This window comes from Marmota marmota, unplaced genomic scaffold (genome assembly GCF_001458135.2).
Source record: "Marmota marmota marmota unplaced genomic scaffold, marMar, whole genome shotgun sequence".
In the NCBI taxonomy this organism is placed as follows: Eukaryota; Metazoa; Chordata; class Mammalia; order Rodentia; family Sciuridae; genus Marmota; species Marmota marmota.
Genome location: NW_026000082.1, coordinates 36861326 through 36874072, shown reverse-complemented (window position 1 = coordinate 36874072; position 12747 = coordinate 36861326). Strand labels below are relative to the sequence as shown.

At 52.4% G+C, this 12747-nt stretch overlaps 1 protein-coding gene across 2 annotated transcripts in view; it reads left to right on the top strand.

Annotated features, from left to right (window-relative positions):
• Window positions 1-12747, top strand: part of Grhl3 (grainyhead like transcription factor 3) — a 33412-nt gene that overhangs the window by 4557 nt on the left and 16108 nt on the right. The window contains exons 2-4 of one of the 2 annotated variants that reach the window (XM_015485512.2): window positions 7697-7883; window positions 10434-10495; window positions 12265-12610. In XM_015485512.2, the coding sequence (XP_015340998.1) occupies window positions 7697-7883; window positions 10434-10495; window positions 12265-12610 (595 nt within the window). The remainder of the gene's footprint in view (window positions 1-7696; window positions 7884-10433; window positions 10496-12264; window positions 12611-12747) is intronic. The other variant, XM_048816086.1, reaches the window with a different exon arrangement.

The window sequence follows — 12747 nt, the reverse complement described above, 5'->3', positions numbered from 1 at the left end:
TGAGAACAAAAAAGGCACAGCACCTAACTGTACCAAATAATTTAGATCCTTTCCCTTCACTTATCTGCCTTCCCTTTCTGGGACTCTGCTTTCCCATTTGTAAAATGTAGCAGATAATCCTCGCTGGCTATCTCTGTCTGTCTATCTATCTATCTGTCTTCCTCCCTCCCTGCCTCCCCCCTTTCTTTCTTTGTCCCTTCCCCCACCCCTTTGCCTCCTAAAAAGGCCAGAGCAACTGACCTAGTGAAAGTCTTCAAGAGAAATGCGTCACCGATGTTGAGTTAGGGTTAGGGCTCGGGTTCGAATCAGGAACTTTCAAGGGCAGGACCAGCGTGGTATTCACCACTGTGTCCCCAGTGCTCTTCACGTGGCCTCTTATAGAGTGACCTTCAGTATGTTGAGTGAATCCGTGAGTGAATGAACCTCTGGGTGTAGAGGTGGGTTTCAGTTTCTTTCACACCTCAGTTGAATAATCGTGAAAAAAATAGAAAATCTGACAAGAAACCAAGAGCATGAAAGAGCAATTCCCATACAGGAAGAATTTTTCAAAGGGTAGAAACTGAGTTTCTGGTATAATTAGAAAATGGCACATAATTAATTTACATGCAACTAGCAGTGGTTGCTGGAGGCTGACAGCCCTCAACTTGCCCACCTGGATCCCGATGGGGAAGCAGGTGATGCTCACCCCCTTATCTTGGCATCTCCAAGCTTCAAGCCTGCTTCTGCCAGCTGGGAAGAGATGTCCCACTTTACGGTGGGAGAAAGAGAGGCTGTGAACTGTGCAGTTTGTGGGGGCTACCAAGACATGACCAGGAATTGGTCAGCTAGCACCTGGTGCTTGGTAATCCCTTCTTGAAAGGTAGCTCTCATAATAATTCCTTGAGGTTCATACTCTCCTCTTCCCACATTTTATAGGTTAGAAACTCAGGCACAGAGATGTCAGGTTGCTTGCTTAAAGTCACACAGTGAGTAGCAGGGATGGGACTGGAACCCAGGTCTGCATGGCTCTAGGGCCACGCACCCCTGTCCCCATGATTTCACATGGCCTTGTTCAAACCAGAGTCAGTAAAAAGCTATGCCCTACATTCTACCATTTCTCCATTAAGCCCCCCTTCAAAGGAGCCCCCAGCCCGTGTGACAAGATACATTTCCCAACCTGCGCATCCAAAAAACCAGATGAACTACCAGCAGCCACGAGAACCCTGGGGCACCTTGCGTGGGGCTGACTGGGAAATGGTTCCTCCGTGAGCAGCTGTGTCAGGGCCTCCCTGGGATGATTAGTGAGTGTGATTGATCGCTGCTGATGAGGCTGGGTGGCTCACAGCAAGGTTTGGCAGGTCACTGATTGGGCGGATCTGGGTGTCAACACCCAGCTCAAGTGGCCCCTGAAACTCTCCTACTCCCCTCCAGCCTGAGGATCCAGGCCAGGCACCTCTGTGGGCTGGGCTTGAACCTACTCCTTTGGTGGTTGGTTTTCTCCCACTTTCTGCAAAACCCACTAAGTGAAAAGTTTAATTGACTGTCTCTGTATGATGGAGATGACGGGGAGACAGGGGAGTGTTGGACTAAGCACTGGACAGGACGCTAGGAGACTTGAGTCTCAATCCTGCTGTGTGTCCTTAGGCAAGTCACACCTCCTCTCTGGGACTAGATTTCTTAGGTCTCTTTGTGCCTTAAATTGCTGGGTTTTGCAGAGTGAGATGGAAGCAAGACGGCGTCTACTTAGTCCCACTGGAAGTTTTAAGTGGCTCAGGCAGAAAGCAGAGGCTGTTGCCAGTCAGAGGGGCTTGTTGGGATGAAACCCCACCTCCCCACTCTTGGTCGCCTCCCTCCCAGTGCCCGGGATGATGCATGTTGGAGTCAGGAGGATAAGAGGGTGACTGGGCACTGAGCGGCTGGGACCACACCCCTTTTATGCCTTGGGCCCAAAGTAAACTGAGGGGAAGACTCCACCCACCCTGGGCCTCTGCCTGGGCAGTGTGCACATCCCTGTGGGCCAGTGATAGGAGACCTCCCAAGTGAGGCCCGGCAACCAGACTCCTGAGCTCCTCTCTCTTTCTTTCTTTCTTTTTTTTAATATTTATTTTTTAGCTTTAGGTGGACTTTTTATGTGGTGCTGAGGATCGAACCCAGTGCCTCGCACATGCCAGGCGAGCGAGCTACTTCTTGAGCCATATCCCCAGCCCATGAGCTCCTCTTTCTTGATCTTACTTCCAACTCTTTCCCAAAGGAGAAGCCAGACTGGGAGGCGCTGGGGAAGTGGCTTTGTGAAGGTTCTGGAAGGTGAGAACCAGAGACCTCAGTTCTAGGCTTGACACCTTGAGATGCCAGCTGGGTGGCCTTAGGCAAACCAGCGGCCCTCTCCGTCACCCTTTTTCCTGCTATCAATTGGGGACAGTCACGTCTCCCCTCCCTACCGGACAGGAGCGTTGCAGGATCCCAGGTATGACAGCTATATGAGAGGCGCGCTGAAGAATATAACATGCTATGCAAATGTGAGCGATTATCAAATCTGGGACTTGAGCTTCCTCCTCAGTGGGCTGGCCTTCCCTGAGGCAAGGTGACATGCAAAGCATCTGGCTCATACTTGGCACACAGTAGGCGGACAGCCCTGGGAGCTGTCCCAGGTTATGCCTTTGATCTTGTCTTTGCTCTCAGCTGGAAGGTCCCAGGCGCTCCCCACCCATCTCCATCCTCCCTCTTCTCCTCCACCCCCTCCTCAGCAAGCCTCCGTCACTCCCCAGGGTTTGGGCAGGTCGGAAGTCCTCTGGCTTCTTTTCCTTCTGAGCCTTCTTTGCCTGTCTGATATCTGCTCTTTGGTTTTGGTGGTCCCGTCTGTCTGACTGCCGTTAAAGTGCCCCCTTGCTGACCCCTGTCTCCAGCCTCATCCTCTTTGCCTAGGACAGGGTCTGGCACATAGCAGTTACTTGAAAAATCCTTGTTAAAATGATGGATGGGTGCCGTGCGGGTTTATTGTTTTGGACTCTCTCCTACATCCCTTGGTGGAAAAGCAGCTAGTTGTGGAGTTCTCAGGCCAGACACAGGTCACCTAATGTCTCTGTTGTCTATTTCCAGGTCTTTAAAGTAGGAATAATAACACGCCATGTGTGTTGGGAGGCCCCACAAGATAATGGAGGTGCAAGCTGAGGCAAGGGGTTATTAGCTCTCTTTTGTCTTTGACGCGGAACCTGGTTCACAGACAGGAGGCTTGGGGGTAGTGATAACCTAAGAACCTCGGGCAGTCTCCCCTTTACTCTCATTTGGGGGTTCCAGGATGATGATGTGATGATGGCTATTATTTGCTGAGAGATTATTCTCCGGCAGGCTCTAGGCTAAGCACATTTCTCACATAAATGCACTTAATTCTCCTAACAACCCAAGAGATTAACTCTCCTCTAAAGTAGCCACCCTGGTGACTCGCCATTGCATTACCGTGTTCTAATTTTCCTACAGCACTTATCACCAAGTAAAATTAACTCATTTACCTACTTGTTTATGGTCTGTCTTCTCCAATTAGACGGTGGGTTCCATGGGAGCAGAACCTTATCTATCTAGAACAGTCCCTGACTGGCGGGCAGAAGACATTCAGGAGACCCATGTCACAGATGAGGAAGCAGGCTCAGAAGGCGAAGGGGCTTACTCTAGGACAGAGTTACCACACCACGGCAGTGCTTCCCACGGGGCCACCTGGTGTGTGCCACAGGATCTCAAGTTGGCGGTTGCCCAAGACCGAGCACACCCCCCGCCCATTCCTTTTCATCTTCTGAGAGCTCAGGAGTTCCATCTTGGACACAGACACCAATGGAGAATTTGCATAGGCCTTAGGGAAGGTGACCTCATAAGACAAGAGTCACCTAGTTTCCCTCTGTTCTAGCCCTGTCACTCTTGAATGATCCCTTCTTGGAAGCCTTTCCCCAGTCATCCTGTATCGACTCCTGGGATTTTTTTCCCCTCTGTCTCACCCACTGGGTCCTCGACCCAATCTTTAAGAAAACAGAGAACAAAGCTGGGTGTGGTGGGGCACACCTGTAATCCCAGCTACTGGGAAGGCTGAGGCAGAAGGATCACAAGTTGGAGGCCAGCCTCAGCAAGTTAGTGAGACCCTGTCTTAAAAAAAAAAAAAAAAAAAAGATTGGGGATGTAGCTTAATGGTAAAGCCCCCCTGGGTTCAATCTGAGAGAGAGAGAGAGAGAGAGAGAGAGAGAGAGAGAGAGCGCCCATGTATGTGCAAGAGAGACACAGAGAACCAAAACTTATTGGATTTCAGGATTCGACACACAATGCAATGCTAAGCTTATCCGTAGTCAAGACTTTCCGGAAGCTGAATGCTTGGTGCTAGGACATGAGATGGATGTAGGTGTGGGCCGGCCTCGGGGCCAGGACACTAGGATTTCAGCTTCTGGCCAGAAACTCTTCCAGTCATCGTCTCATCTTCCTACTTAGTTCCTCCTGCCTGTGTGGGTGGAAAATTCCTTTCTGCCTTGCAGAAGAGAATTGGCTCAGTGTATTCCAGAGAGGGGAAATTTCCAGAATAGGAAAGGCATCTAGAAAGGAGACTAACAGAGAGGTTCTGAGCTGCATCTTGGAGCCCAGCAAGTCCCCGTTTAGGTGATATTGCCTGAGGTGACTCAATTTCCCCTTCTGTAGAAGGCGATGATACCTCCTGTTTTCAGAGCTACTGCTTGTGGGAGCTGAGAGGTCACATAGATGCAGTGATCCCGTGTCTGCCTACAGGAAATGCTGAAGATGTAGCCTTTATCAAGGAATCAGACTTTGGGATCCCCAGAGGGTGCGTTGGAGACCCTTGTAGGCCAGGAAAGTCTCCCAGGTGATCAGAAAATACTATCAGTTCCTTTGTTTTAGGTATGATTTTATTATTGTTTCCTAAAATTTCTTTTTCAAAAAGTGTAGGAAAGTCAAACACAGTAGTATACACCTGTTATCCCAGCTCCCAGGAGGCTGAGGCAGGAGGATTGCAAGTTCCAGGCCAGTCTGGGCAACTTAGCAAGATCTCATCTCAAAATAAAATTTAAAAAAGAATTTGGGGTTGGATGGGTTGAGGTTGTGGCTCAGCAGTAGAGTGCTCGCCTAGCACATGCAAGGCCCTGGGTTCAATCCTTAGCACCACATAAAAATAATTTTTAAAAAAGGTATTGTGTCCAACTACAACTTAAAAATAAATATTAAAAAGAAAAAGGAGCTAGGGGTGTGTAGCTCAGTGGTAGAGTGCTTGCCTAGCATGCATGAGGCCCTCAGTTGGATCTCCAGTACCCCAATATATAGATATACACTTACACACATAAAAACAGACACTCCACCCTCTTATCCCAGGCCCAGTTCTGCCACTGTTTTGTGTGACCAAGCTGAACTGGAGTACCGCAATAGCGTGCGCATATTAAGTGCCTATTATGTGCCAGGCACAGTTCTAAGCTAGTGCCCTTGATCCTCATAATCCTACACAGTGGGTACTTTATAGACTTACTTACAAATGAGAAGTGGGGCTAAGCACTGGTTGGCCTGTTGGGGAGGAGCGCTCCGGGCCACCCAGCCTTCCTCCATTTCTCCCAGGCCTGCCTGCCGAGTTTGGGAGTTCCCTTAGCCTGGGGCTGGGCAGAGCGGGGGCAGCCACCCTGGGCTCAGTGGGTAAGTTCCTCTAACCCCAGGCCCAGGAGGCAGCTAGGAGCCTTTTCTCACTTCTCTGTCTGCAGCTCCTTGATTTATAGCAGCAGAAACTTGGGGTGTGCCTCCCTCTCCGCACCCCTAGAGCAGGAAGGTTTCTGTCATTTCTCTTTCTTGTGTGACAGCTCCTTCTGCCCCCCTCACAGAGCCATATACCTGGGGCCCCGTGAAGTGGAATGGGAGACACTGCCTTAGATGAAGTCCGCAGAAGAGTTGACTTCTACCCCCCCAGCCCCCCACCCCCGCCTGCCGAGATCTAGTCTGGGCTGTTGCTTCCACCAAGCTGGAGAATGTGGGCCCGAGTCACTGGGTGACAGGTGGCTCTTGCCCACCCACTAATCTGCCACAGTGCCTGAAATTTTATTCCTAACGCATTTTTTCTGCTCTGGTAAAGACTGCCCTCTCGCACTGTGGCGGAGCAGTGTGGCTGAGTGGAAAGCGTGTGACTTTGGTGCCGGACAAGCCTGAGTTTAAGTCCTGGTGTGTCACTGAAGGCTGGACGATCTTGGGCATTTTCTCATCCTTGGTCTCAGGTGTCAGTGGGCTGAAGTGAAATCCTGACCTTGTAGCGTCTGGTAATGTGCAGATCTAGTGAAAGTCATTATGGTCAATGGCAGCTGACGGGTTCCTGTGGCCCTAACATGGGTGAGCCCACCAGGCCCATATAAAGGGAGGCTTTGGGGCGGCAGAAGAGCTTCATCTCTGGGGCTCTCTCCAGCCCCAGCCTGGAAAGCCCGTCCTCTCACCTGCAGCCTCCTCCACATACTCTGCTCCAAGAGGCTCTCGGCCAGGTTTGCTCGTGACTGAGAGCATATGTCCTGAGCCATTCTCAGAGTGTGGTCCCCAGGCTTCTAGCAGTAGCAGCACCAGGGAAGTTGTCAGAAATGTAAATTCTCCATCACCCCCCTGCCCCAGAGGGACTCAGAAACTCCAGAGGTTGGCCCAGCGATACGAGTCCTTCTCTTACAGCTCAAGTCTGAGAACACCGTCCTGTCCTACAGCACCCTTCCGTCAGAGCCTGAATCCCCTCTGGGCCACTCTCTGACCGGGACCCTGCACCGTGCCCTTTTGACTTTTCTGAGTTTCAGTTTCCTCTACCAAAAACAGAAGTAATACCAGAAGCCGCCTCGGCAGGTGGTCGTGAGAACGGGGCTAGATGATGATTCTCGAGAGGAGTCCAGCTCAGTTCCTAAACCATGGCCGATGCCCGATGCAGACTAGGGGCTATTTTATCATCGTCATTCTACATTGTGTCCCCACCGTCCTACAACTGCTCCCATCTGCCACTGAGCGAAGCCATCTCCAGGGCCGAGCGTCCCCAGCTAAATGTCTGCCTCCTCCTGTAGCTTTTCGGGGCCCCTTTCCTTCGAGCCCGTGGGGCTTGTCTCTTGGGGACCGTGCCTTGTATTTGTGGAAGCTTCTCGGCACAGTGCCCAGGTTCTGCCTGCCTCCGTGTGCCCTAAACGTTCAGCTCCACGTCCTGGCATCTGAGCAGCTGCCTGGGGACCCTACAATAAAGGGTGGTCCACAGTGCCACTTCCCAAGACCACTGCTGCCTAAGGGCTTCTGTCATTGGCTGTGGTCCCCTGACAAAGTGATCCGCAGCCTCTGTGTCTTTCACGGCCTTGAGGGCAGCAGCCTCAGAAGAACGCATGCTGGGCTGTCTGGCCATTTTCATCTTTGCAGCATGTCATTGTCACTTCCCATCTGGTTGCATCGATCGCCTCTGAACTTCTCCTGACGCGTGTCCCGTTGAATCCCCCCTAGTCTCGCAAGGTTGGCTCTGTGGCCCTCACTGCAGGGAAGGGAACGGAGGCCCCCGTCCACAGCCTCTACGGGGCAGCATTGGTGCCCATCCAGCCCCAGAGCTCGTGTCCATCCCGCTGCCCCGAGCTGCCCAATGTGGCACAGCAGTTCCAAGTTTCCGAGGCTGGTGGCTCTCTGAGTTCCTGGGCGTTGGCTCGAGGCTGCGCACGCAGGGACCTTCCTAAGTTTGACCCTCCTCGTGCGCCTCCAGCTTCAGGTCTGTGCGGCTGCTGAAGAACGACCCAGTCGACTTTCAGAAGCTCCCCTACACCAGCGAGGACGAGGCCTGGAGGACGTACCTGGAAAACCCCTTGACAGCCGCCACGAAGGCCATGATGAGAGTCAACGGTGACGACGACAGCGTGGCAGCCCTGAGCTTCCTCTACGACTACTACATGGTACGTCGCCCCCTTCCCACTGAATGGGGGTCTGCTTTCAGGCTGTGGCAGCCACCAGCAGCCGGCCCAGCCCCTCACCCCAGGGCCTTGGTACGCGCTGTTTCCGCCTCCTGGCCCCTGCCCCTTCCTCCTGGCTAAACTCCATTCGCTGCTTGGATCTTAGCTTAAATGTCACCTCCTTCTTTCATGGGGTGAGGGGTGCTTTCTTGGGTCCCCCATTCTGTGCCTCCTCTGGGGCCCTCATACCCACCGCCATCCTCCCCGCCTAGCCTTAGAAACTTGCCGCCTGCTCATTCACTCCTCCATTTCCTCCATGAGACTGAGCTCCTGGAGGGAAGGAAAACGTCGTGTCATCACTGAGTCCCCAGCACCCAGCACAGCCACCCAGGGCACGCCAGGTGTGGGTTGACAGATGAACACCTCGCCAGGCTCACTGTAGCCCGGCCACCCTCTGTCCTGTCCCTGGGATCGCCCCAGCCTCCCATCACCCCACCCTCCTGTTGCAGCCCCGGCACCTGGAACACTCCTCCTGTCTAACTTAGCCCGCCACCCGCTTCCTTCCTTCCTTCCTTCCTTCTGAGCCTCACCAAGGCCAGCCTTCTCCTGGATGCCACTCTGCCACATCTGCTCCCTCTCCCGAGCATCTTGCTCTCCTTCCTGCCTCGCTGCCACACTGTCTTCTGTTGTTCTCTAATTATTTCCAGGGCCCTGACCTTGACTTTGAGACTGTTGGTTCCTGAGAACAGGAATTCGTCCCTCCCATCTCTGATAAACAGGGCTCCATCCAGTTAGCAATCACAAACATGGAACACAGGTGACACCCCCTCTACCTGTGCCAGGCATTGCCACTGGGACCCAGGCTGCATCCTCACTGAGGGAACACGGGCTGCAGCAGCTCTGGCGGCTCAGTACTCCAGCAGCCCTGCCAGAACTGACCCAGGACAGCACACTTATCTGCTGTCCCTGGGCTGGGGGACTGCACCAAGACACTTGCCTAGATTTGGGGATCAGGGACAAGAATAGCCAGTTGTTGAGATAACTGATTCGAAACTGAACTTGGAAGATGTAGAGCCGCCTTGCACATTAGCCCTGAAACTTACTGTCCACTTCACCACAAGAAGGAAGACACATTCTCTTCATGAATTCAGAGGCCACAGGAGGGCAGGGGCATGTGGGTCCAGGTAGAAGGCCACCCTCTTCTCTGACTTGGATTCTCATCCTGGAGTGATCTGGTCACCTCACTCTGCTGCTTTCCCAGAAGACTACCGTGTCCAGCCCGGGCTAGCAGGAGAGGAACGGAAATGGCTACCTCAGTGTGGGGGCCGTGGCAGGAGCCAGAATTCTTAGTCTGATTCAAACCCCAACCTGGAATTTATAGGTTAAGTTTGGACCCTAAGACAAATAAAATCCAGCACCATCTCTCTGGGGCAAGAGGCCATTCCTAGGGCCAGAACAGTGGGGCCAGGCTTTGAAGGTGACGTCTACATGGTTTTTATGTAGTATACAGTGTCTTGGCGAGATCCACCTGGGTCTGGAGCAGTCCTGTGGATAGTGAGGACATGGTCTTGCCATATGGCCAGTACCAGCTTGGAGTTCAAAACCTCGTCATGCCCCAAGCTGGCCGTGTAGCTTGGGCAACACAGTGGTAAAGGGGACCACTTCCTGCTTCTTACTGCAAGCCAGGACCTTCTTGCATACTGTCCCATGGGGCGTGATTAAGAGCCCAGGCTTTGGAGTCACTAGCCTGGCTTGGAGTCTTGGCTTTATCAGCCTTGGGGACAATGAGTTAGAATGTTCTAAGGTGTGATAATACTATAATCATGGAAGGCCACATTTGTGCGGTCAGGCTGTGTCTGCACTAGGTGCCGTTCTGAGCACTCACGGCCATCCCTGAAGTTATTTTTGTCACCTGTGTTTTATAGATGAGGATGTGGGGTGCAGAGGTTAAGTGTCTTGCCCAGGCCACACAGCTAGTATGCGTGTAGGAATTGAACCAGGAACTCTGGATTCAGAGTCCGTGCTCCTCAGCACCAAGATAATGGAGTCTCTCTTGCCCTCACCTCATCCACGCAGTGGTGATGACAGTCGATATCTCCCGGTGGGGTGAGGGTTAAATCAGAGAATAGAAGCATTTGGTACAAGGTCTAGTGCACAAGGAGTTCTCTGCTTTAAAAGCCAGTATTATTTTATGAATAAATCTTCATAATTCCTTGAAGTTGGTTTTATAATCCTACACTTGACATATGAAGCAACCATCTCAGAGAGGTGCAGTCTTTTATATAAACTTACACAGAACTTTAAGCAGTAAAGGGAGGAAGCCAGGTCTGCCTGACTCCAAGTTCAAAGCTCTTTAACTTGTAAGCCTGAGCTGCTTCTCTCTGCTCCCTGACTTGGGGACCAGACTAAATGGTGGCTAGAGTTACGGCCAACCTGAAAGACCCATGAGTCTTCTCCCAGAGTTCCAGGCCAAAGCCACAGAAGCAGGTTGAGGCTCTTAACAGCTAGATCTTAGCCAAGAATCATTCATAAATCCTGCCTTTCTGCCCCCAGGGCCCCAAGGAGAAGCGGATACTGTCTTCCAGCACCGGGGGCCGAAATGACCAAGGAAAGAGGTGAGGCCATCTCTGCCCTCCCCAGCCCTCCCCCACCTCAGACCCCTCTAACATGGACAGACTTGCCTGTTAGACACAGGGACACAGGGACAGCGCCCACAGTGCCTTTAGGGGCTCATGAAAGTGCTTTAATTTCTTTGACAATCAGAAGAAAAAAAATAATATACTCCAACCCACAGCATTAAACCTGCCTGTCTTCTTCCTCTTCTCATTTTTTTGTTTTTCTTTTTGCAGTGCTAGAGGTTGAACCAGGGCCCTGAGCGAGCCAAGCAGGCCCTCTGTTCCCACTAAGCCGAACCCTAACCCTTGAAGCCGTCTTTATGGCAGTGTGATGTATAAGATCTTCCAAAATATTTTTGAAGGGGCTGATGAAGGCGGAAGAGGCAGGGGGCTGCCCTGGGCTTTCCTGGACGTGCTCGCTCATACACATACACACACACACACACACACACACACACACACACACACCCCTGCCTGCAGGCCACTGAGCTGGTGTTTACTGAAAACAAACTTCAAAGCCCCAGCGGGGAAGCCCTGGAGGCAGCTTTTCTGTCCCTGCTCCAAACCCTCCGCCCCACAGCCTTTTTGGGGGAGGGGAGCTGCTCTGTCCTTAGTGAGGGGACAGTTGTGTTCCTTACTTCTTCCCTCTGGTTCTTTGGGCTTCTGCCTGGCATTCGTGCCTCGGGCCACCAGTGTTCCCTTCCTTGTAGACAGCAGCCATGGCCAGAGGGTTGCTGGGGGGACCTTGCCCCTCTCTCTCCACTTTCTCCTTTCCGGCCAATTGGGTGACTTCTCAAAAATGATCGAGCAAGGCCTGTGCCGGGAAGCCTCGTGGGCCTTCGTGCCTTCCAGAAAACCCCCGCAGTGGGCACCTCCTGGCACACAGCAGCGTGTGGGCGGGGCCTGCTCGGCCTCCCTGCGGAGCCGCAGCCCGGCCTGGGTTTGCTTTGGGGGCCTTTCTCAACACTGATTCCAGGGCTGGGTCACGGCTCAGTGGGGGGCGCTTGCCTGGCACGTGTGAGGCCTTGGGTTCCATCAGCACCACATAAAAATAAATAAGTAAAATAAAGATATTATGTCCTCTACAACTGGAATAAAAAAAAACTGACTATAAGTAAACAGTAAAAATGTCCTGTGATCCTGCACCTCTGTCCACCTTAACAATTCAGGGTACATCCTTCCAGACCTTTCTCTAAACATCTATTTACCACACCCACAGATCCACAGCCCCCTCCCATACACAGCTCACGGGATGACTTCATACTGTTGTTTTGAAGTGGGGACATTTTTGACACAGGATATTTGACTCTGGCTAAGAAATAAATGATAAACTTGCATTTTTTAAATTAACAAGTCCTGTAAGTGGATAAGACATGTTCTCCCCCTCGACCCTGAACATGTGTATGGTTCCACTCTGGGCACGTTTTTCTCATCCCTGGTGAGATCGGTCTGCCGCGGCGGCCTGCTTCTTGCAAGGCCGAAACAGTCCCCGGGTGCGTAGGCGCAGTGGCACACACCTGTAGTGCCAGCGGCTCAGGAGGCTGAGGTAGGATCACAAGTTCAAGGCCAGCCTCAGCAACTGAGCAAGACTCTCAAAATAAAAAAAATAAAAAAGGCTGGGGACATAGCTCCGTGCCCCCAGGATTGATCCCCAGCACCAAAAGAAAATTTGGATGGAAGAAAGTCAATGTGTCAGTGTGTCACCTCCAGTCTAAGCAAGGGCCCCTCCTGCCCCAGAGAACATAGCACTCAGTTTTCCCTCCCCCCAGGTTCTACCACAGCATGGAATATGAGACGGACCTCACTCCCCTCGAAAGCCCCACGCACCTCATGAAATTCCTATCAGAGAACGCGCCTGGAACCCCAGAGTACCCGGATCTGCTCAAGAAGAACAGCCTGATGAGCTTGGAGGCAGCTGTGCCCAACCCTGGCAAGGCAGCTCCCCTCCCTGCCGGCCCCAGCAAGCTGGAAGTGGGCTCTGAGGACAGCTACCTTTTGCCCCCCAGTGATGTGTACGATAGCGGCTCCCTCAACTCCTTGTTTGAGAGCATTCATGGGGTGCCACCCACACAGCGCTGGCAGCCAGACAGCACCTTCAAAGATGACCCTCAGGAGGTGAGAGCCCTCCTGGGCCCCTACGGTACACCGCATATGTGCAGTCATGTACAGAAGGAGATGAGAGAGTGGAAAGGTCAGAGGTTTGGAATCCAAGGAAGAAGTCCCAGAGCTGAGGCAGGGTTGCCCTGTACTGT